Source organism: Hemicordylus capensis, chromosome 3 (genome assembly GCF_027244095.1).
Source record: "Hemicordylus capensis ecotype Gifberg chromosome 3, rHemCap1.1.pri, whole genome shotgun sequence".
NCBI classification, from domain to species: Eukaryota; Metazoa; Chordata; class Lepidosauria; order Squamata; family Cordylidae; genus Hemicordylus; species Hemicordylus capensis.
In genome coordinates this window covers 116584453-116608226 of record NC_069659.1, presented here as the reverse complement: position 1 = coordinate 116608226, position 23774 = coordinate 116584453, and the positions used below count along the sequence as shown (strand labels likewise).

Here is a 23774-nt window from a genome sequence, read left to right as displayed (position 1 = left end):
CAGCTGCTGGAGGAATATGTACAGTAATATACTTCTTATTTGTACCCTGGTGGGGCCTGTACTCAGGTTCATTTTCACTCAGTTTCATTTTCACTGAATGTACTGTCATTCCAAATATACATCTGTACATGCTTACATATAATGTCTGAAGAATGATTAAAAAATACTTGGATCACAAGGATATTCTGGTGATCTCTAGGGCAATTCCTCATCATTCCTCCTTCTCAGGCTAGAATTATAGGAATCTATTCTTAATAAAAGGAATAATGTCAGGACAAACAGTAGGTGGAGCTATAGGAATATAATGTTTTCCTGTGTGATTCTGATGTGCCAGTTGAAAAGGAAAGTTTATTGGCTACTTAGTGTAGTCTAGACCAATTTACTTCAAAGGAACATTAGTGAAAATGGTCAGTTAATTGCCTTTAAGACTAAAAAGAGATTAGTCTATATATATGATAATATGTTACTTCCTTTCAGGATTTTGCTGTAAAATACAATCCATTACCACTCTTGCATGAATTTAAGATACCTAATGTCACATGAAAACTATTTTCGAAATTGCATTTTCTCCACAAACTAGCTCATCATAAAGGAGCTTTGTGGGGAAATTTAATCATTTGGTTAAATGTCAAACCACTTTGTGAGGAAGGAAAGCGTAGCTCTGTATTTACACAGAGGTCATTTTGCACCATTGTGGTAGCGCAAGGGTGATTTAAAGTGAGAACAAACATAATCATCTGCTTTTTATTTATTTTTTTACATTTAAAATATTTCTATACCACCCAAAACTTGTGTCTCTCCATCTAAACTGAAAATTCACAGATATTTCATGGTAAGTAGGATCTAGTGGAGTCACCTTAAGTGGCGCAGCGTGGAAATGCTTGACTAACAAGCAGAAGGTAGCTGGTTCAAATCCCTGCTGGTACTATATCCATCAGCAGCGATATAGGAAGATGCTGAAATGTGTCGTCTCATACTGTGCAGGAAGCGGCAATGGTGAACCCCTCCTGTATTCTACCAAAAGAAAACCACAGGGCTCTGTGGGTGCTATTGACAGCACACTTTAGGATCTAGCACTAAGGAGCTGGGGCTAACTGAAGAATCATAACAAAATCAGCCTATAGACAGTATTAGACTTAACAATCAATATAACATAGGTTCAAGTGTGTATGAACATTGTCCATCTCTAACTGACAAATGAAGAGGCCTTCCTTAGATAAATGGCTGTGGGATTCAGGTTACACAAGCCCTCTCTGACAAAACTAAATTGGATTTAATTGACTTCCTCTATTAAACAGAAGCACTGACCCATTTGAGTGGTATTTGAAGACAGCATTGTTGCAATATATGGTAGAACAAAGAAGGGAGGTAATTGCAGATTTTGTGGAGGTAATTGCAAATTCTGTGTTGCATCGTGTTTAATGCACCAATCATGCCTCATTGGCTACAATCCATATCCTCTCCCCTTTCGATTCAAAACAGAACTTCTTCAACAAAAAGTCCTTCATTTATGTTTTCAGTGAATACTAATGCAACAGACTGACAGTAAAATGGTGACAGGACATTAACAGTAGATCCCATCTGTCTTACCTAATGCTCAGAATGGAGAGTATTTTGTAATGAATGTAGCTACACACCAACAGTGATTTCTTGGAGTTAACAAAGACTGACAGCAACGTGATTTGTATGTAGTAATTCAAACAGGACTTGTAGGAACCATAGGAACCATTGTAACAGCTGGGTTCTTATTTAAACAAATGCAGCAGCATCAATTTATACTAAGGCATTATTGAATTGTTTACTTTTCAGTAAGGGAAAAATCCAAAATCTTAAACTTTGTAATTTTCAGTGGAACAATTAAATGGGCTAAGATCTAAAATGTGTAAATTCCAATTATATTGGAACATACCCAAACAACTTTACACGTACCCATGTTCATTAATATTTTCCATTTCATTGATTGAAATACTTATGGAATTCCATTACATTGATTTAACTTCTGCTTTTGTGGGAAATACCCTTTAAGTGGTCCCACTACGTTCATAACTTCTGCAGTGAAATAAATGAAGATGAAGCATAACATCTGATCTTTGCTGAGGAGGCATATCTACAAGCAGCCAATAGCTCATTCAAGCAGCCAGGTGCGTTTTGAACCTTGATGTCTTTTAGTTTCAAAATATGTGCTGCACAAACTTTTTTTCTTTTGAAAGCAGGACAATAACAAATGTGAAATAAAAATGTGTGCTCTGCAATATATACATTATTTGCATAACTGAAATAAATTCATAAACTTAAAAAGAAAACAGAAAACCAGGGTATATAGATATGCATGCACACACATGCACACACCTGTGCTGTTTAAATGCCTGGCCCAAGGTTTGTGTGTTCATAGCATGGGGGAGGGGAGCACACATAATCTACTTGTATGGTTAATGATGCATTATTACCTCCAAGTTTGTTCTTTCATATTATACAATATTTTTAAAAAGTTTATATCACCACCCCCACACATTTAAGGAAAGCAATTCATGTTGTTTTCTTATGGGTTCAGAAGCTTTCATCCAACAGCTTCTGCTCACAAACCCTTAGCACTAAATGACAAATACGTGAAGGTTTTGTATATTATTAAGCATTTGGAAATAGGATATAGTGTGAATCGTTGAAGATTTGCAGTTTCTCAAAAATGGCTTTTAGAAAAACACTATCAAGTCTTTCTCATTATGGTTTATATTTCTATCGGCACTGCAAAAATCATTGCTGTACTACTGACCTATTAGGTTGTTGTATTCCTTAGTACAAATATACTGTCAGGTTAGCACCACCACTCTACCCTCCGATTGGTTATGATTATCCGAGGATTCATGCAGTTTGGGTATTTGAAATGTCATGCTTACTTTGGTAAGCATTCCCATGTATTGCAGGTTTTGCACAATGGCATGGGCATCAAATGCTGCCTCTTACAGATGAGCAACATGGACATATTTATTTATTTATTATTTATTACACTTTTATACCACCCCACACTTGTGTCTCTGGGCTGTTCACAATGATAAACCCATTGCACCTGTCTGTTTTTCACTGGGGCAGTTCAGAAGCTAAAGATCTGTGGCTATGGACTGGACTGCAGTTTGCACGTTTCATATATTCGTTGCCTCTCCTTTTTTGCTGATGGCAAAATGACAGAGGATAGGGATAATCTTGTACAGAACTGGGCAATGTTGAACAAGAGTTCTAGGCAGGCATAGAATAGGGGGGAAATGGAATTATTTTCTTTCTGTTTCTTTGTGGGGAGCGGCAGTGTCTTGGAATTGATTTACAAGTAGAAAATAGGTTTTGGGTAGAAAATGAAAATTTTGGAGTAAATTAATTGGAGACAAATTGGTTTGGTGGGTTGGTGTTTGACAAACACACACACACACACACACTCACCCCAGCAGTCTGTCATCTTGGACAAATTACTTGTCCCTTAGCCTCACTACCTTGCCTTTTATAAAATGGAGTGCTCAGAGAGGCAGGCACTGAGAAGCGGGATAGGCATGGAGCGGGCACAATCCCAGGTGGGTCTGCGCTGCCGTTTCTATGATTATGGTTCAAAAAACTGCATGGAACTGTGGTTATGGCACTGACCGCATTTGGATGGAACACTTCGGTGGCCAAACCTTTGGTTTCAGCAGCGAACCTCGGTTCAAACTGGAGTTTGGTGAGGCAAACTACAGGCTGCTATTGGCTTGAAACTGTGGTTGCACACATTTGGATGTAATGAAGAAAGAGGATAATGAACCATGGTAGCACAAGTCAGCAGAATCTGGGGGCGGGGGGCGGGGAGTGAAAAACACTGCCCAAATTAATCTGCTCCCTTGCCAGCCATGTCTGTGTCTCTTCCAGCAACAGCTGCAAGAAAAGAATTATTTGTTTGTTCAAGACATTTCTATCTTGCCTTCAAGTAAACATGTTCAAAACAGCTTATGAAACTTAAGAAATAGCAATTTAAAACATATTGTCAGGTTACAATCATAAACTATAAAATTCAGTGTGTAAACAGCAACAAGATGGTAAAAAAAATAAAAACAGCAGAAGCAAAAAACAAAAACAAAAAACCCACCCCATTGATTGCATCAAACAATTTTCATCATGTACCTTACAACTCAAAGAGCATGCACCAGACGAACAACCAAGGAAGGGCATTTCAGATTTGAGGCACCAGTACTGAGAAGCACAATGTAGTATTCTTAGAAGCCATGAGTGCATCAAACCATTTTCATCTTGCAGTTCCTCAACACCAATTCCTTGACACCACCTACCTAATTGCTAACTGTATTTTATAAATGTATGGCTGACATTCTGACTGATATGCACCTGCAGCCAAAGGAAGCATATTTGCAGCAGCTGTATTCCTGCCTCAGCAGTGCTGGTGCTCACATGTGGGGGGGGATTCTTACTGATCTCCTCCCAGAAGAATATGTAAATATGTCCCTGAGGGTCATGCAGCCCACTAGAACATATTTGCAGGATGCACAGAGCTCTTCTGGGGGGAGAGATGATCAGCGAATATTGCTTCCCCATAAGCTCCTGCACTGCTGAAGTGGGAATGCAGCTGCTGCACATGTGCATCTTTTGGTTGCATGTGTGCAGCATTAGTCAAGATATCAGCCAATGCATACTAAAGAATTGGGACCACAATCCATATGTCCCCTTCATGTGCAGAGGAGAAGGGCATCAACCCACACATGTGGAGTCAAGAAACTGGGAAAGAAAGATTGGCTGCAGGTGGGTGAAAAAAAGAAGCCTCCCTGACTCAACTCCACTCTTAATCACCTCAGAGCCCACAGTCACACAGCTCCTCTTTGCTACTGACAAGGCCTGACTTTAGGCAAGGAAGCGGAGCTGTACCAGATCATACAATTACTTGTAACACATCATGGCAGAAATATGTGAAAAGCCAGGTCCTCCTTTCTAACCAAGTTTGTATTTGAAATGACACATAGCAATATATATTAAGTAATAACTGATGCCTTTATTTTCCTATATACATCTTTTAAATATGGCACATCAGACAGTAGTTCTACAATAGATCCAAATAATAAAACAAAGAGGAACAGTAGATCAAATAATTCAGTGCTGAATGTATTAGGGAACTAATCTGAACTTTGGACATTCTGAAAATGTTGTTTTAGAAATAGTTCAATGGTATCAGTGGGTTAAGGATGTAGAACTCCCCCGCCGCCTGCCCCACCACACCTGCATTTCCAACCTGCTGGATGATGATGATTGCCCCTGTGTTATAAGCATAGCAGTTTCTTCTCCATACAGCAGTGATGGACTTAGTTCTTTTCAATGGTCCTTCCTAGAATAAGAATGGCAGCAGACATTTGAGGCCAGATGGCAAATGTCCTTGCAGATTCTTTTATCTGGATTTTATGTTTCCAGCAGTAAAGTCGCTGATATCCAATGATTATTATAGCTGATTAGTCAGTGATAAAGAGCTACTTGGCAAAGCAGTGAGGTGTTTGGTGCAGAGGTTAACGAAAAGCTTGTTCAAGGGTTCTCTTTGCTTTGGAACCCATGAGGGCTTCTTCCTCCCCGCAGGCAGCAACAGTGCCTTGAACACATTGGCCGAGGAGTTGGGCACATCCTGGCCTGGAATGGGCATTTGTCTTCACAACTGTTTAAACACAACAAATCAGAAAAAGATGAGATGAAATGTCTGCATCACAGAATATAAGTTGGAAAGGATTGAAAAACCATGTCGTCCCTTCTCCTTTCATTAGACAGGACCATCTTTACACCACCATCACTGGTTGACAAACATGTCAATACAATTTAATGAACAGTTTTCATTGGGGGGACGTCCTTTTCATTATTCCTCTTTAAAGGGGATATCTCAGCCAAGCATGAGATGACATTTCCTCATAGTTAGAAGAAATAGTAGTGTAGAGCAGTATGTATCCCCCACATTAGACCTATTAAAGTAGGCAAAGGAACCCATCAGAAAAGAGGGGGAACCTCAAAATGATGCCAACGAATAACAATACAAAAAAAATTCAGAGGCATTTTGAACCCAAGGCTCTTTTTCTAGGTATTATTCTTGGTCAAAAATAAGATGTTAACTAAGTATGCAGAATCTATTCTTGTCCCCAACATGACCTACGGGCACTTGTCAAATGCTGGGATGGAGATTGAATGGACTGTTTGGAACTGGAAAGCAAAAAAATACATACCTGCAGGTTTCTGTATTAAATGTCTTGTGTTTCTGAAAGCAGCTTTCCTGGTTCTCTGTACACATATAACAGCTGCAGTTCTCTTTGTTCTGAAACAAATTGCCTGTGCATTTCCATTTACAGATGCATTCGCAGTTTTCTTCATCAAAGTCCATATTTGGTGCACACATCGCAAGTTCAGCAAGTGGAGGAAGCCCTGGCACAAAAACAAATATTTTGTAGGGGAGAGAGAGAGATTTATAAAGCTACTACCACCTCTCCCACCCCCAATATCCTTCTTGAAATGTTGGCAGCTCATCACTTTGCTAAAGGTCACAGAAACAGGGTGAAACTCTAAGGTAAAATCCTGAAGATTTATAATACATCTTGGATTTAATCTATAAAATTCACACTCTATTCCAACCTGTGGTCCTAGAAATTTGAACTCTCACCAATGTATGGCTAGAACGGGAGAATCCATTACTTAAAAATAAAATAATAATATTAAATTAGTATTCCAGCAAAAAATAAACCCAGAATCTGTCTCGATTCTGATATTCACATATCCTAACATGAATGTATTCTGGTTTATTTTGGTTAGGAGCCAAAGACCTACTCTTGGCTTAGGCATGCCCACAGCAATTTTTGGTACACCACCCCTTCAACAGCAGAGCAGACCCCCTGCAATGCACCACGAACTTCTGAAAGTCTCCTCAGTGACCCAAGACCTCTTTGCATCTGAGGTAGGGCACAAACACCATTCGCCTTCCCTTCCCATGGAAAATTGGTTTCATGCATGTGCCTGCCTGTCCACATACACCTCTCCTCTTCCTCTGCAGTGGCAACAGATGCCACCATACAATGTGTGCACTCTTCTACATCTCTGCTTTCACTTGCTGCTGAGCTAATAATGAGAAGAGGAAGGAATTGGAAGAGATAAGATTACGGGCTGCAAGATTTTGGTCAAACCACCAAGAATCACAGCTAGCATAACTGATACCTTTTTGCATTCATTTTTTAACTGAATCCAGTAAATGTGTATGCATTGAGTACATTATTAAAATGTCACGTGGTTGGAAAAAAGCTTTTGTTTTCCACAAAATTTCATTGAGCCATTAAAACATTATGGCTTTGAACATCCATCCTTTCTTATTAGCACAAACAACATCCGAAGGAAAATTGCCTTTCAGGATAGTTTTCCATTTTAAAAATTAGCATTGGTTTTAGTTTGTTGCTTTTTGCGGCACAGGCTAATATGTACATGAAAGACATCTTCGCATTTCAGGTTGTCACTGGGGAAACTGCTTTTTCTCCTTTTTCGTTTACAGTCCTATTTGGGGGAAAGTCAAACACCTGTGGAACTTTGTCCATATTTATTATTTGTGCACAAATTTTCCCGGCTCAATAGCATTTGCAATAAACTTTAAAAACGTCAATTTCCCCCCCACCAGTCCATCAGCAGCTGCTGTCCCATTGTTGTTTTAGTGCACACAGATAAATTATCTCACCTCATAAATCTGTAGCACCAACACGGGCCATCTTTAGAGTCAGTTATTCTCATTTGTTGTGCCATTAATTTTGCTTGTTAATGGATTTTCACAGTAGAGACTGTCAGTCCTTTTTCTCTATGCTCTAGAATCCAGTCCTCGAGGTTATTCTCCAAATCAGTCCAGGCTGCAACACCACTTCCCCTTGCTCATTTTGATTCTGGCACACAAGCCAGGTCATCTTTTTCCGATTTCCACCGACAAATGCAGCGCTCATCAGATTCATGGGCTGCAGCTCTCTTTCTGATCTGTTCTGCTCTTAGCACAGCCTGAAACTAGCTATGTAGCTCTTATGCTGTTTCGGCACCATTTCCCCCACACGAATCCCGCCCGGTCTCTCATGTAAACGCCACATCGGCAGAAGTGCTTTTCTGGCTTGCTCCTGAATTCACGAGTAAATGCTGCAGGTGGTGGTAAGGAACTTTTTTAAAAGTGTACCTGCCACGGCGTTTCTACCAGAAAATATGGTAATGGCTGTCACTTATTCAATTACTTATTTTTCCTTAGATTAAAAATGTCCTCTCTGTCTCCAAGCAAGTCCTAGACATAACTTTTTAAGCATTTTAAAGTATTTTGATTTGTTTTCCTCTTGGAGCAGCAGGCACTCATGCTGCAGTCCAAAGTATTGTTGACACTGTCGTGGGAGAGATGGTAATCGAAAAACTCTAATCTGGGATTTAGAAAAATAAAATCAAAATTGTTTTGGGCTTGTGGAGTTGAACTCGAATCTGATATGACCATTTCATTGCTGTGTATGGACCAACTTTGTTGTTAATGACTGGTATAGTTCACCATTTTAGGTGACTGATGTTAAGTGCTTTTATTACCAATCTGACAGGTCTGTTATTATGTTGCAGCTGGATGCAACATAAAAGAAAAGAAAGAAAGAAAAAGAAAGACCTTTCCTTCTATGTCCACCTATTTTTGTTTTGTGACATTTTCCTGTTATCTGGTCCAGATTTCTGTTCTCAGTATAAATACCAAAGTGACTATTCAAAGTGAGCAAGAGTAAACTTGACTACATTTACAAAGATCAGAAGGAATTGGGCGTATGACAGTTGTCATTGAGTGAAAGAACAGGTTTGTTTTCTCCAAAGCAAGATGTAATAGTTTAATCTCTTCTTTGCCTGGAAATATAGTAGGAATAAACTTTCTTGGAAGTCACTTCTATGTGTCACTGAGTTTTGGTCAGATTCCTAACCCTTAAAGCTCTTATTTTACAGTTCTTCCCCACTTCTTCTCCTCCTCTTCCCCTCCAGTAATTAAGGCCTTTCCCCTCTAGGAACAGAGAGAGGTTCTATTCAGTCATTGTATGCATGCACAGATGTCTGTACACTTGTACATGCTCTTGAGTGAATGACTGTACCTATGTTTATTTTAAAAGTGAACCTGGGTACAGGCCCCCGAAAGGCATGGCACAGATAGCATACTGCTGTGCTTGTGTGAATAACACAAGTGAATAGGGCTAGATTGTACAAGTGTTGAGCATAATGTGTGAACAGGGCTATTGAAGCAATTAAGAAAGGCTACTCAAAGAGGTAATCAATTAACTAATCTTCCACCTGTGCCGACACCAGGATTGCAGCTATGGACCAGAACGATAGCCAGAACCAGGATAGCTGGTGTCTCTTGGGGAAAAATTTAACCTGGGATTTTCATTGAAGTAGAATTTTAAAAACTGAAGTAGGGGGAGAAATAAAGAAGGACTCATTAGTGGAGATAGTGCATCCCGCTGTGCCAGCACAATGGCAGTATCTGGTTTCGAGCCAAGCAGAGGCAGGAATCGCAGCTGTAGTAGAACAGCATTTAAAACAGGATGTGGCCAAGACTGATGACAGTTCCGCCACAGCAACACAGAAAGAGAAATTCATAGGAACTTGGCGCGCCAGTCAAGTTGTCTCTGCCTTGACAGCAGAGGAGGAAGAATCCTGGAAGAGCCAGGTTCCTGAATTGGTTTCCACAGAAGCAGGGGCAGGAGTAGCCCTTGGCACTGAGGAATTGTTGCAGCAGAAAGATTGGCACGCCAGCCAAGTTGTCTCTGCCTTGAGAGCAGAGGAAGAGGAATCCTGCAAGAGTCAGGTTTCTGAGGTCAGTTCAGAGCTGAACTGTAAGTTGGCTTCTGCAGAGGCAGCCCTTGCCACTGAGGAATGTTTGCAACAAAGAGTGTTGCCAGTATTGGACTCAGATGGATTAGCTGAGTCTTGTGAGTGCAGACAATCCCCATTTGCCATACTGGCAGAAACCAGAAGTTTGGAGAAGTCCAATTGGCCCCAGTCCAATCACAACAGGAAGTTGATGGATTGGTAGTGGTTCAATTGAATACCCCTGAAAGCAATTATTTGAGAAGTAAAAAAGTACAGGTAAAACTTCTCCGAGACAGCACTAGCCAGATTATGCTTTGCCCAAGAGAGCTGTGTCAGAGAAATGAAGTCACGAAATTAGCAGAGGAGGGAAACAAACCAGGAGGATCCATTCAAGAGATCTTTGGAGGAAGTAACTGTAGTGTAAATAAAAGACCCATTGATCCAGGAGGGGCTGAGTAAGGCACACACTCCTCCCCCCCACCCCCGCAGGACATTTGGGTACATTTTGCAAAGCCGGAGATCACAGGAGCCAAGTTAGTCCAGCAGACACTAGTAGCACAAAAACCATGATCCCCTGGAGCAAGAGGGGAAAACCTGGCATAGCAGATTCCCAAGCCAATATGTCAGCTCCAGCTGGTCTGGAGCAAGAGGGGGGAAACCTGGCACAGCACAGCTGTTCCAGCACAGGATGCATTTAGTCAAGGCCATCTAGACACTGGCATCCAAAGGGCAGATAGATTGAGGAAACAGAGGGTACCACCCCCACTGATTTCTCTTCAGATATCTGCACATTGCTTTTCTCTTAAGAGTTACTCCTCCTGATCATCCCTTCTATTCCTAACCCCTCTATTCCTCTGCACCCTCCCCTGTTTTTACCTGCTTGCTAGAGCTCCCCTACTCCCCTCTTTGTTAAGTCTGGTGAGAGGCCATGGCAAGCAGACAAAGAGAAGGGACTGAGAAAAGACCGAGACTGAGGGAAGAATTTTTTTTAACCACCCTACACTCTGTTCCTGATGAGTCCTGTTCCTGATGTGCTCGTTTCCTCCTGATAGATGCAAGGCATGCCAACTCTGAAGAGTAGGCCACTCATTCTGCCTGGACTGCACAGCTTTAAGATCCCCCCCCCGATTTTTCAGAGACCCCGCCCGCTCTGCTACCCCTATGCAACATACTGAACCCCAAGCCAGACTGCGCACCCCAATTGCAACGATCCCTAGCTCCTGAAACCTGACCCCCTCCACAACCTACACGGAACAATAGATGTCAGCAGGAACTATTGCTTGCCAATACAGAAGAAACCAAGAGGGGTGAGAGGCATACAGAAATAGATTATGTCTGACCAAGAACATGTTTTCTTCTGCATTGTGCCTGGTTTGGGCACTCATTCTGTGTCATCGTATCTTTTGCCTCATTCTCCTTTTACTGAACTCCCTCCCCAACCTGAACACTGAAGTCCTTTGCAAAATGTATTGGTGCATATGCATTCATGTTGTACACTCAGTCCCTTGCAAAATCTTTCTGTCTACACATATTTACGTATGTTGTACTAATGGGCTTAGCCTACATGCTACAGTTCCTAGATGTTGGGTTTATAGGAGTATATATTTGATGGAGGGTATATTTGAATTGTTTGCTGGGTGGTGCCACAATGATTTAAATGTATTAAGGCACTTGGCAACTTGGATTTCAGGATTCTACTTCAAGTGAACCCCTGTGATCTGGGATAGCCAAGGACAAAGGGCAATTGACAGACCTCTGTTGCTGTGGGATCTGTGAGGTTGTAAACTCTGCCACATTTGAAGGCAAATGCTTGGCAAACTATTTGCCCATATAAAATGCTCTCCCAGACACATGCTTGTGTGACTACAGCAAATGTGACTGTGAGATGTACTCAAAAGAAATTGGACAAGAGGGGGTGCTCCTTTCTGATCCACACTCTAGATCACAACAGCAATATTGAGGATATGTTTATCTTTAAACTATTACCCCAACTGCACAAAAGGTGCAGCAGTGGAGAACTCTGCATTGGAGCTCCTGCTTAACACAATCTGGTTTAAAAGATACAACAGCATCTGCTGGTGAATTTTTTGAAAAGCCCTACTAGGTCAGCTACTGACAGAAGCAGGGACAGCTATTGAGACTGTCCACTGCTCTCTTGTGAACATGCAATCAGGGAAAACAACCATTACTATGAGTTTGGCATAAGTATTGTCTGTCTTAAGTTTGCTTAATTTTTATGCATATATAAAATTGCCTAAGGCAAAATTTATATATATAAGAGGGGGGAATATGTTGGGGACCCCCTCCATACCCCAACATTAAACCCAGAATACCAACCCAGAATTGTGTAGGATTCAGGCCTGTGTCTGATTCCATTTTATTAAGAGTTCAATTAAATGCTTGAGGTGAACATGACACCCAGATCTCATGACTGCCTGGTAAATGATTTGTAAAGGCAGGGGTAATCTAGCATTGTTTATCAGTGTTTGTGGAACTCACAAGAGACACAATGGGTCTTGCGAGATTACCAGTCTCACACTGCTGAAATTAACTTACTCTCCAGTAATCCCTTTACCTCACTGACAGGATGCTTCTGCCTTACTCAAATGCATTGATTAACTCACCTCACACATGTACCCTTTTTTATGTTACTTTAAATATTCTCTTGTTATAATTACACACTAGATAGAGGTACACAAGAAATAATGTAATTGCTGTCAGACACAAATAGAACTAATTCTTTCACTAACTCCTGACTTTTAACATTCTTGGGAGAAGGCAGGAGAAGATGTAGATTTGTTTTGGGGAATGACAATAGAACAATACTCTGCTAACAGGAGATGAACTGAGAGCCTGTTTATCCTGGATTGACCAAATATCCTGAGCTAATTTTGATAATTAAAAGACAATATCCAGAGGATAGCAGGAATAGACACCTTTTGTGATCCAGAAGACTCAAATGAGAACATCAAAGGATTGCCAATATAAGGAGGAGTCTCTGGACATGGCAGATTAGCAGTCTGTTGCCTACAAGCAGTTTTTTGCCTACAAGCAATCTTTTGCCTGCAGGCAAGACTTGCTCATGAGCAATCCAAGGGTTTGCTGCCCAAGCCGCAGGGCTAGAGGCAGGAACTCTTTCCAGGGAGAAGGGACTGTTTATGACTTCTGCTGCACAGTGAGAAGTCAAGATTCCCCAGCCATGATACTCCCTAGCAATCTTGCCTAATAAGCATACTTGCTCAAGAGCCATCCCAGAGTTTGCTGCTAAAGCCGCGGGGCTAAAAGCAGGAACTCTGTCCATGGACAGGAACTGTCTGTGACTTCTGCTGCACAGTGAGAAGTCCAGACTACCCAGTCATGGTTCTTTGCTTTGCTCTGAGCAGCTGACCCCAGCCTGTTTGATTACTTGAAGCTTGCACTCCAGGCTCCTGTTCTCCAACACCCGCATTTCTCCTCCATCTGAAGCCTGCATCGCTCTCAAGTTCCAGCAATGAACATTCTAGGACAGCTTTGTCATGAGGAAGGGCATTGCTGGATAATATAGTGCTGTACTGTGCAGAGACCAGGCTTCCATTTTAATTCCACTTCCAACTAATTGCAGAAAAGTAATGCTGTGACAACATTAAGGGGTTAGTGTGGAAACAACTGTACTATTGTAATGAGCAAGGTGAGAATCATAGCCAACTCTAGTCAATAATTTTGCAACACTTTACAAGATGGAGGTTGTCCAATAGTTAGTAATCTATGTACCTTCCTTTCTGCCAGGATGATCTCTGTCTATAACACATTCACATTTATTGCTGTCCCATTTCCAGCCATTGTGGCACAGTTTGTTGATATGGAGGCAACTAGAAGGAAACATAGTGCAAATTAAATATGGTAAGAACATATTGGGAAAGTAACTCAAATAGAAATGACCCTCAAGAGACAACTCATTATTTGGCTAGTTGAATTAAGCAGACTAATGGCAGCTGTGTGTCTTGGTGCAAAGAGTTTGCTGAGAAACATCTGTATTCAGATGCAACTTAGAAACATGCCTAACTTTAAAATCACCTGATAAGGAGCATCATTTGCATCAAAGGAACAATTCAGGGAATTACTTTTACTAAGTCATCAAACCAAGGCCTCAAACTATGTTCCAAATGCCTGCTGTTTCCTAATTTACTACAGCTGCCTATATCAAATTTCAATTTTAATTTCATTTTTTTAAAACCAAACCTTTGTAAATATTAAAGAGGCCATGGTATTTAAAAACTGCTTCCAGAAACCAATCAGTCTTTATATTATGTAACATGTTTTTACATTGGTTTTTCCAAGTGGTCACACACACTTCTTCATGACGATGAAAAATGCATTTTTTGCATGCAGTATTAAGGATGTACCAATCCTCAGAAAAAGGATAACATTAATGGAAATTGCCAACAATGCTTCCTGGTTAATTCACGGAAAGGGACAAAGGATGTAGAGACAGTGGAAGACAGACTGTCTATCTTACCGATCCTCCTCTGGATCCTGGACAGATCTTCGAATGATGGTAGATGGTTGGCGCTGAACATTCGATAAACACTTACAACCTGTGTGGTTTGCAATTTTGACTTGAATTGGATCTGGCACGTTTGTTAAAGGAACTGAAATCTCAAAGAGCTGGAAAAATGAAATATGGTATTAATTATTATTTTCATTGTTAATTCAATCCCGCAAATTCTTCTTCCTCAGTGAAATAAAACGGAGGTCTGCTTCTCATGCTAATTTATTTTTAGCCACAACAGTACTCGTACAGTTCACTCTTTAGAACATGTGATGGGCATGTGACTAGGAACTGTGATAGGCCACAGACTCCTGGCTGCCATATGACCGCAGCTATTTGGAGACCTGTACCTCCCCATCACATATTACAGGGTTTAGCTCTGTAAACATTAGTGTACATGGGAAAAATGCACTCCCTGTGTAATAGGTTCATAGCCATGGACTCTTTCTGTGGCTCTGTGCAAGGCACCAACCAAGCTGTATACAAAAGGTTAGTCATGACTAAGCACATTGAAATAACTGAGCTATGCTGGTCAAGTCCCATTAATTTCTATGGGACTTAGTAGTGACTAACTTTCCTTGCACTAGCCCACCATCTCCCCGACTCAGCACTCTAACTGTAACTGTAACTGTAAACTGGATGATAATGATCCACCACACAAGGCTATTGGGATGGCAAGCCCTGGTAACAAAAATGTTGCATGGCTAATTCTGTATCCTAGCCTCTTTTGTACAGTATATTAGAACACATCTTTAGGCATAACAGGCTCAGCCGTTTCTTCTGTCAAAGTGCTGCAGACACGGAGAAGGAGTAGGAAAAATCAAAATACCGTTTTGGAAATGTAAGATGTGCTTGTGTTCATGCAGCTCAGGTTCTCTTCATTGCAGCATCCTCCACATCTGTACACATTCACACAAGGAGGCTTGAAGAATTTGTTGGTGGTTGTCCCCAGCTCTTTGGCAACTTCTACACAGGTCTCCCTTGGCACACACTGAGTCCTTTGCCACTCTTCATCTATAACTGGAGAATACAGGGCTGTTCTAAAAGCACAGTAGGCACAATAACTGGATTCACCATCACTAGCATTGATACCACTGGCATCCACAGGACTTTCCCCCCTCCAGGGGGTGGAGATGAAAGGCTGCAAACCCACTTACCTGGGAGCAATCCCCATTGAATTCGACAGGGCTGCCTCAATCTGGAGGACTGTTTCTGGTCAAGTACCGTAATAAAGATCTATCACTACCAATCTGTGGGGATGCAATGGAACCTCCTTGCCCTCCCCCGCAGCTCCAGATGCCCATGATTGATACTGAACAGCCCACAGCTGTGACAAATAAGATTCTGCTTTGGCAGAGAAAACAACGTGACCTTTGCCTTTTAATAATATAAACAGACTTATAGTGAATGAATTGTGGCCATCAGGCAAGCTTTGCACATTGGTCACTGTAGCAAATACAGTCACATATATAAAATTCTTAACCTTTTTGTGCCTCATAATGGGCTTTGTGAAACCTCATTACAGGGGTGGCCAACCTGAAGCTATCCAGTTACTGCTGAACTACAACTCCCATCATCCCCAGCCACAATCGCCAATATCCAGAAATGATGGGACTTGTAGCTCAACGGGGAGTTTCAGGTTGGCTATCCCTACCCCAATAGAATTAAGGATGGATCATGTGAGCAATTTCCTCATCAGCATTTCCAGTTTCCATGGAAGTTCAGAACTGGCATAGTAACTTATCCCATGTTCAAATGCAGCTGATTTGACATGGGATCTAGCTAGGGTTCAGTGGGGTGGGGGGAGGAAAAAGGACATTCTCCTGTCGTTTGATATTTCCTACAGATGACATTGTTGTTAGAGGGACAGCAACAGGGGCTGGTTCCAAAGATGACAGCCCTGGGTTGTCATCCACAACAACCCTGGGTTGCCAGCCACAAGGAGGCAACCATGTATAGTATGGCATTCTTTTCATAGCTCTAGTCTCTAGTTCCTCTCTCAGTAAGGAAGCCCCTGCTCTAGGCAGCTCCTACTCTGCAATGTCAAAACAGATGAGGTGTTTTATATCAGGACGCACCTAATAAAAATAGGAATTTAAGTGCTTGTTCTTCAGCATATGTGTTTCTGGACCACTAGTAAGTTCCATGTTTTTTGACGCTGCTGTTGGCACATTCCTCAGATGGCGACTCTTAGATATTTCTGAATGTTTACATCTATGCCTTCTTTGTTGAGTGGAAAAATCCCTGTTTAAAGCAATCATTCTCTGGATTGTGTTAAGTGAGCGGAAAAAAGAGCTTTGAGCATAACCTCCAAAAGAACTCTGAGGCTGTTGCTGAAGTATATGCTCAGTGCTGTTTTTCTCATATGTGTTGGTATCTCTTATTATGAAGGATCACTGCCCATACTACAGTTTGCAGATTTGGGACATGGAATGAATGGGCAATCTGTTGTTTTCCAACTGAAATGGCTTGCAAGAATGAGTTTTGCATAGGTCCGAGTGTTGTTCTAGTACCATTTCAGAAACCTTAGATGTCATTTCCTCCAACAAACACAACTTTTTGTGATGTCTGAGTGCTATTTGGATAGTGGTTGTTCTCTATAGACACAGTTTGGATAGTTCTGGTAACTACAAGAATGAAGAACCTATCAGCATTTTTAAAAAACTTGTTAAAACTTTACCAAGGTTTCGAGCCAAAAAGCAACCTGCGGTTTGCCTCACGAGACTCAACTTTGAACCTTCAGTTTGCACAAAGGTTCACCACCAAGACCTCTGATTTGGCTCCCAAAATGTTACTTCTGATGCCCGATGCCACCACAACCACGCTTTCATGCCAGTTTTATTTATTTATTTATTATTTATTTGATGTATATACCGCCCCTCCAAAAATGGCTCAGGGTGGTTTACAACAAATAAAAACAATAAAAATCAATTCACAGTTAAAATCAAACCAAAACTAATTAAACTATTAAAATCATTTAAACATTCAAAACATTGACATTAAAATTATTTAAACCAGCATTAAAAATTTTTTAAACCATACATCTAATTATAAGCCTGGGTGAATAAATGTGTCTTCAGTGCCTTTTTAAAAAAGTTGCCAGAGATGGGGAGGCTCTTCTTTCAACAGGGAGTGCATTCCAAAGTCCAGGGTCAGCTACGGAGGAGGCCCGTTCCCGAGCAGCCACCCAATGAGATGGTGGTGACTGCAGGCGTACCTCTCTAGAGGATCTCAACAGGCAGTGGTTTTCAAACCGCAATAATAGAGACAGCAACATAGACCTGCCCGGGAATGCAGCCACTCCATGGCTGCGGCGCTTCTTGCTGACGGCGTCTCCGAGCACCAGCCTCGCCCCCCCCGTCACCTATCCAGCTATGGAGTTGCCCAGCAACACAGATGCCACCATGTCCCATCCCAAGCTAGTCAGCCTATCATGTGACAGAGTTACACGGGGCATTCCCTTTTCCCACTCTGTCCCCTTGCTTCCCCCACTTGGCAAGCTGGAGGGAATGGGGACTGGATGACAGGACAGGCACTAAATGCTTTGCTTCCTGAGAATGAAGCTGCAATGATGTATGTTCACAAGCACAAGCACTCCCGGTGGCAACAAAGGCAGGGCACCTCATCACAGTGCCAGGAGGGGAACAGGTTGTTATATGGAGGAAAACTCCGGGGACTGTTCTCCCTATCTTGGCAACTGCCGCCCGGTAGCTATCAAAGTATGCCCCCTGCCAGCCTGTCCACCCATGTGGGCATGTGTACCCTTGCTTGTGCCCCAAAGGGCAACCCCACTCTCCTGGGGCCACTAGAAATCAGTGTTCCCCATCCAAGCAATTCCCCACACTGGTAGATCTGCATAGGGTGCAACGCTGGACTGAACTCATAAATTTTGAATAGGCTTAAAGATCCATAAATGCAGCTGGTATTACCGCTGTGCATACACACAGCCAGGCTCTGACACAAGGAGAATCAAAATCTCCTCTGGGTGTACACAAGACATCACGGGGTGGTGGTGGGAGGTTTGCAGCCCTTTGCTGGGTTAGCTCAACTCACGAGTGTTTTGTGCAACAGGAGACCTAAGGCTTACAGCCCTATGGTCCTCCCCAGTAGAATGGCCCTCTTGTGAGAGGGAGAACCTACCAGCAGCAAGCAGCTGGAGGAGCAGGAGTGTGGTTAGGTCTGCATGGACTACTTTGACGGGGTTATCCCTCGCAGCAGCATCCTACGTCACAGTGGGACTGCCCAGGATCTTTTGCCCTTCCTCATATACATATCCCCTCTTAGGAAGTCTTCATGTTCCCTTCCCTTCCCTGAGTAACAGGGAAATATTTTTCTCCAGACCCCATCCCACAAATTGTGCTTGTGCTGGACTATTTAGGTACAGGGCTCTTCAAAGGGCAGTAGTGCCATTGTGTCTGAAGCAGCACTGGCATGACATAGCACTTAAAGGGGTTTAAATGCCTTTCCCATGCTGTGGGTGGGCAGACCACTCAGAAATGCACGATCACATTTGGCATCCCCCCTTCAAGATTGTGGCCAATCACGGCTGCTCCACTGATGTGCTGACACTTTACTCACAGTCTGGCCGTGGAGCTTGGTGGGATCAGCCTCAGCAGCCAAGCAGCAGGGAGGGGCTCCCCTCTCCTGGAACTGGAGGTTGGCAGATGAATGTCTGCAGTGTTATTTACAGTTTAGAATTGAAATTCCGGGTTCGCCAACCTCCAGTTTTGTGTTACATCTGAATTTGGCCAGTGTTTCAAGCAAACCGATAAGCAAGAGGCAAAATCCAACAAGTTTCTATGTATTTCAGGCACAGAAATTATCTTTAGACACAATCCCATATCTTTTTCATGAATACCATTAACAGCCCTGTGTCTAAGGTTGCCAGCTCTAACTGAAACTATTCCTGGTGATGTTTTTCCAATATTCCTTTCACAATATCAATCCATTAGGATTTCCAGGATTGCTTTCTACAGTGACTTGGAGATGGATGCCAATTCCTGGAGAATACAGGCCAATCCTGAAGAGCATACTCATGAGAAAGTAGTGGCCAGCGCAGGCAGAGCAAGGCCGAGTCGAAAACAAGCCACAGTTGAGCTTGTCCCCCTCACCTCTCCCTGCCCCGACCTTGTTTGGCCTCACTTCCCCCATAGCAGTGGTAACCCCAGGCACGTAGGCTGCTCAGTTGCTTAGTTTCCCAACCCAGGCAAATGAGCAGCCTGAGTGTCAGGGGTTAACATGGCCAAGGGGGAAGATGAGACAAAACAAGGTGGCTGGGGTGGGGAGAAGTGAGAGGACACAAGCCTCACCTGCAGCTCATTTACCAGGTCATTTAGCTCTGCCTGTATCAGCTGCTATTGTTATGGTGGCTATCATATTTAACCTCTATCCATACATGCTGGTGCAGATCCAGAAATATGAGGCTGGTAAATTTGCACCTACTTTTGAGTATCTCGATATCATAGAAAGCAGCAGCAAATCTTGTGGAGCGATGTGATGCAGCTCTGGAATCCAAGGTGGCCACACCCTTGAGTTTTAGTCTGCACTTCCACAGCTTCCAGTCCTCAGAGTGGGTAATTCGGAGTAACTCCTCCAGGCTGGCAGCTTTCCGGATTTGCTGCTCTGACCATTCCAGTGCAGAAAGTGATGTTCTCTGCAAGAGAAGGAAGGAGGCAAAGCCAAACGAGCAGAACCAGAGTATCAATCTTGGGTTTGTCTAGACCTCAGCAAAAGAGCACACACAAAGATTAATGGCACAATCTTCAGATATGGTGATGTCACTGAAACATGGGTTATATGTTGAATGTTTTAATTGTTTTAAAGTGTTTAACAGTTTCTCATTTTGTTTTGGTTGTGTTTATTTTTGTGGACCGCCTAGGGCCTTTGGAGTCAGGTGGTATATACATGGAAGAATAAACACATTATAATTTCTGTTCCAAACAGCATACAGTTTAGAAATCTGGAAGTTACATATCCACATTATTTGAAAATGGACACAATAGAGTTCAGAATTTTGCACTGTAAATGCTAATTATACACATGGTGAAACACAACAGAATTGCCATTATTTCCATTTTTGTTAGCCAAAAGCCTTTCTTACCTGCATGGAGTGTCTTCCATGCAGCCTAGATAAATGGAACTGTTCGTAAACAACAATTCTGTATATCTGAACACCTGATTGTTTTGAAGTTTAAGGAGACTTGACTCCTTGAGGTAACTCTATACCAAATATAATGCACAACAGCTTTCTCAGAGTAAAGCTTAAAAGTGTCTAACTTCAAAGTACCTATACGAGTTATTAAAGACAAAACCAAAAAAAAACCCCTGTTAACATGTTAGTATATGTTTTTGCAGTCTGCTAAAATATTCTGTCAAATGTCAAATCAAATTGGTCTTATGATTACATAACTAATCCCGTTGTATCCTGCTACTTGCTTAATATTTTAACTATAAAAATTGATTTCATACCAAGGTAATGTTCAATCTTATTTGCAATCTTTAAGTTTGTAATATTTAAGCAAAATCATATGTTTTTCCATAACATTGACTTCTCACATTTTCCAAAGTTTAAGCCTCAAGGCGAAAGTCTGTTTTGCTAGAGTATCCCTAACAGATGTCCAGGAGATTATGGGCAAAGGGGGCTGGTGTGCACTGTGGTTAAGAAAGGCAATGCCTTCCCTGAATAAACTGGGAGGATTATACTGGGAGGTGGTCCTACTGATCACTTGTATTTGCCCACAGAGCAGTGAGTGATTATCTTTCTGAGTTGCACAGGCATGAGCTTTTGCGGCAGTAAAGAAACACTGTTAGTCTCCCTAAAATTACTTTCAGGTGAAATGTAAACATTTAATTTGCATCATAATAAAACACTGTGTTCTACTGCAAGCTGTTTCTTTCTAAAGCTCTCGGCAAATGGATTTGCAACCCATACATTTTACCTTGCCCTAATGCAGAAGACTAACATTTTTGATACTAAGTAAATAACTATGTTATATCCAGAAGGACAATGGTTTCATTACAGAAATATGAGCACTGCAGTCCAATTGTTTGATTTGCATTGCATTCCATTGTCTGTGCAGAATGATCAGCACAACTCCAGCTTCACAACTCCAGCACAAACCACTGCACTGTGAACATCTCTTGGGAATGGTAGCCATGTTCTTGCCATCTGTGCAAGTTTCTTTCAGAAGAAAATGACCACCATCCCAAGAATCAAAACTACACATATGCCCAAACTATGGCTTCTCCATTATTTCCTATGAAAATGTCCCCCTATCCAGACATTATGTAGTACCTGTGTTCAGATATCTGTACACTCATACATGTTTTTGTGTGAATGATTGTACCTGTATTCATCTTGAAAGTGAACCTGGGCACAGGTCCCTCAAATGCAGGGTACAGATAGGAAGTGTTCTGCTGTACTCGTGTTCAGGTGAATTAGGCTGAGAGATGGTGATCCAACCCATGGTGATTCAGTGTGTTTCATTTCTGAGCAGGGATTTGAATCCATCTTTGCACCCCAAAGTCAGTATTCTGTCCACAGTACCACACTGCACATATGATTTCCTCCCAACAAAATTTAACATTGAGTGGGGTGTAAGTGCACTAATTTATTACCCCAATGGTGTGGTGATGACTTTGTACAAGGCCTAAGTGTGTGATTAACAAAATATAGGATTTCATCTGAACATGCCAATGCAATATTCAGTATTTAGCTGCTTGCTTAGTCTTATATGTGGTTAACTGTTAAAATATTTCTTAAATTTGTACCAGCCATTGTACTTAAATTCCATGTTCTTTCATCCAGTGTTTCAAGGACGAGGACTACTGTGTGATCTGCTGTATTATGAAATACGGGGATCTGTTGTGCGATAGAGAACAATTCTTTTATGAATAAATAACAACCTTTCTGAATGAAAATTTGCCCTTATTTTCATGGAACAATAAAGGGAAAACAGCTCTAAGGTGCAGAGTGATCCACTCATTCTGCCTAAAGCAGACAGATTAGAAATAAATCACTATTAGATGTTGTAACAAAACATGTAAAGAACACAGGGTATTTTGTTTCTATAATGTTCCTCATTATGATTTTAACTGAAGCACATTGGACAGAATAAACTGATGACCTGGGTTATGAGTATTGCAATATGTATTACTAACTTAGCCACCTAATGGCACAGTGGGGAAATGACTCGCCTAGCAAGCAACAGGTTGCCGCTTTGAATCCCCATTGGTATGTTTCCTAGAATATGGGAAACATATTCCCAGAATATGGGAAACACCTATATTGGGCAGCAGTGATATAGGAAAGTGCTGAAAGGCATCATCTCACACTGCATGGGAGAAGGCAATGGTAAACCCCTCCTGTATTCTACCAAAGGAAACCACATGACTCTGTGGTCACCAGGAGACAACACCAACTCGACAGCACAACTTTACCTTTACTTTATTGCTAGCTTAATCCATGCAGAGCATCTGCGTGCTAGCACTTGATTGTTCCTCTCACCCCCCTGACACCGCCCCACCTGAGCTGCGCCCCTGCTCCTCCTCCTCCATCCCGTTGATTCCATCTCCCATTCCCTCAACCCTCTTGGTCACTCCTCCATCGTGTTGCGCCATCCCCCTCACCCCTCTTGGTTGTGGCTGCGGTGTTGCTGGCATCAACTGGCCAAGCAGCAGCCCCCTAACTCCAGAGACCTCCCCACCCTCACCTGAGCCCTGCTCCTGCTCCTCCCCATAGGAGCAGCAGCAGTGGTTGACCAGGCCCTTCTTTGCTGCAGCCATCATAGCTGCTCATTCCCTTCAGAATGCTGAGAGGCCTGGGCCCATCCCTCGCTTGCCTGCCTCCCTCCACCAATGGCCTCAATAGCCATGGGCAGCAGCAGCGGTTGACCGGGCCCATCCTCACTGCTGGCACAATGGCTGCTCATTCCCCTCAGGCCACTGACAGGACCAGGTCCATCCGTTGCCTTCCTTCTTTCTGTCTCCCCCTTCCTTCTTTTTATCTCTCCTCCACTTGCTCTTCCCCTCTTTATTTTTCTCTTCCTTCCTGAGTTAACAGATCTTGTTCATTCCCCCCCCCCCATCTAATTCACACAGTGGCAGCCTCCTTCTCCTGAAGAGGCTCTTTCTTCCCTCATGACCCCACAGACCCCTGCCCACTATTTTTTTTAATATATATATACACACTATATATATATATATATATATATACACACACACACACACACACACTATATATATATATATATATAGTGGGCAGGGATATATATATATATCTATCTATCTGTATATATCTGTATCTATATATAATTCTCTTAGACATACCCATCACTAATCCCATGCGTGGCAGCTCTTGCAAGAGTTTTGCAAGTGAGGGGAGGGGGAAAGGAAAGTGATGGTGGCAGGGAACATAAGG

The 23774-nt window shown here is 42.2% G+C and overlaps 1 protein-coding gene across 1 annotated transcript in view; it reads right to left on the bottom strand.

Annotated features, from left to right (window-relative positions):
- Positions 1 to 4994: 4994 nt before the first annotated feature.
- VEGFD (vascular endothelial growth factor D) overlaps positions 4995 to 23774 on the bottom strand; it is a 28463-nt gene continuing 9683 nt past the window's right edge. Inside the window, exons 2-7 of the mRNA XM_053307941.1 lie at positions 19799 to 20009; positions 15186 to 15376; positions 14324 to 14472; positions 13579 to 13676; positions 6219 to 6414; positions 4995 to 5662 (exon numbers count right to left, since the gene is read on the bottom strand). Coding sequence (XP_053163916.1) covers positions 5536 to 5662; positions 6219 to 6414; positions 13579 to 13676; positions 14324 to 14472; positions 15186 to 15376; positions 19799 to 20009 — 972 coding nt within the window. The 3' untranslated portion in view covers positions 4995 to 5535. The remainder of the gene's footprint in view (positions 5663 to 6218; positions 6415 to 13578; positions 13677 to 14323; positions 14473 to 15185; positions 15377 to 19798; positions 20010 to 23774) is intronic.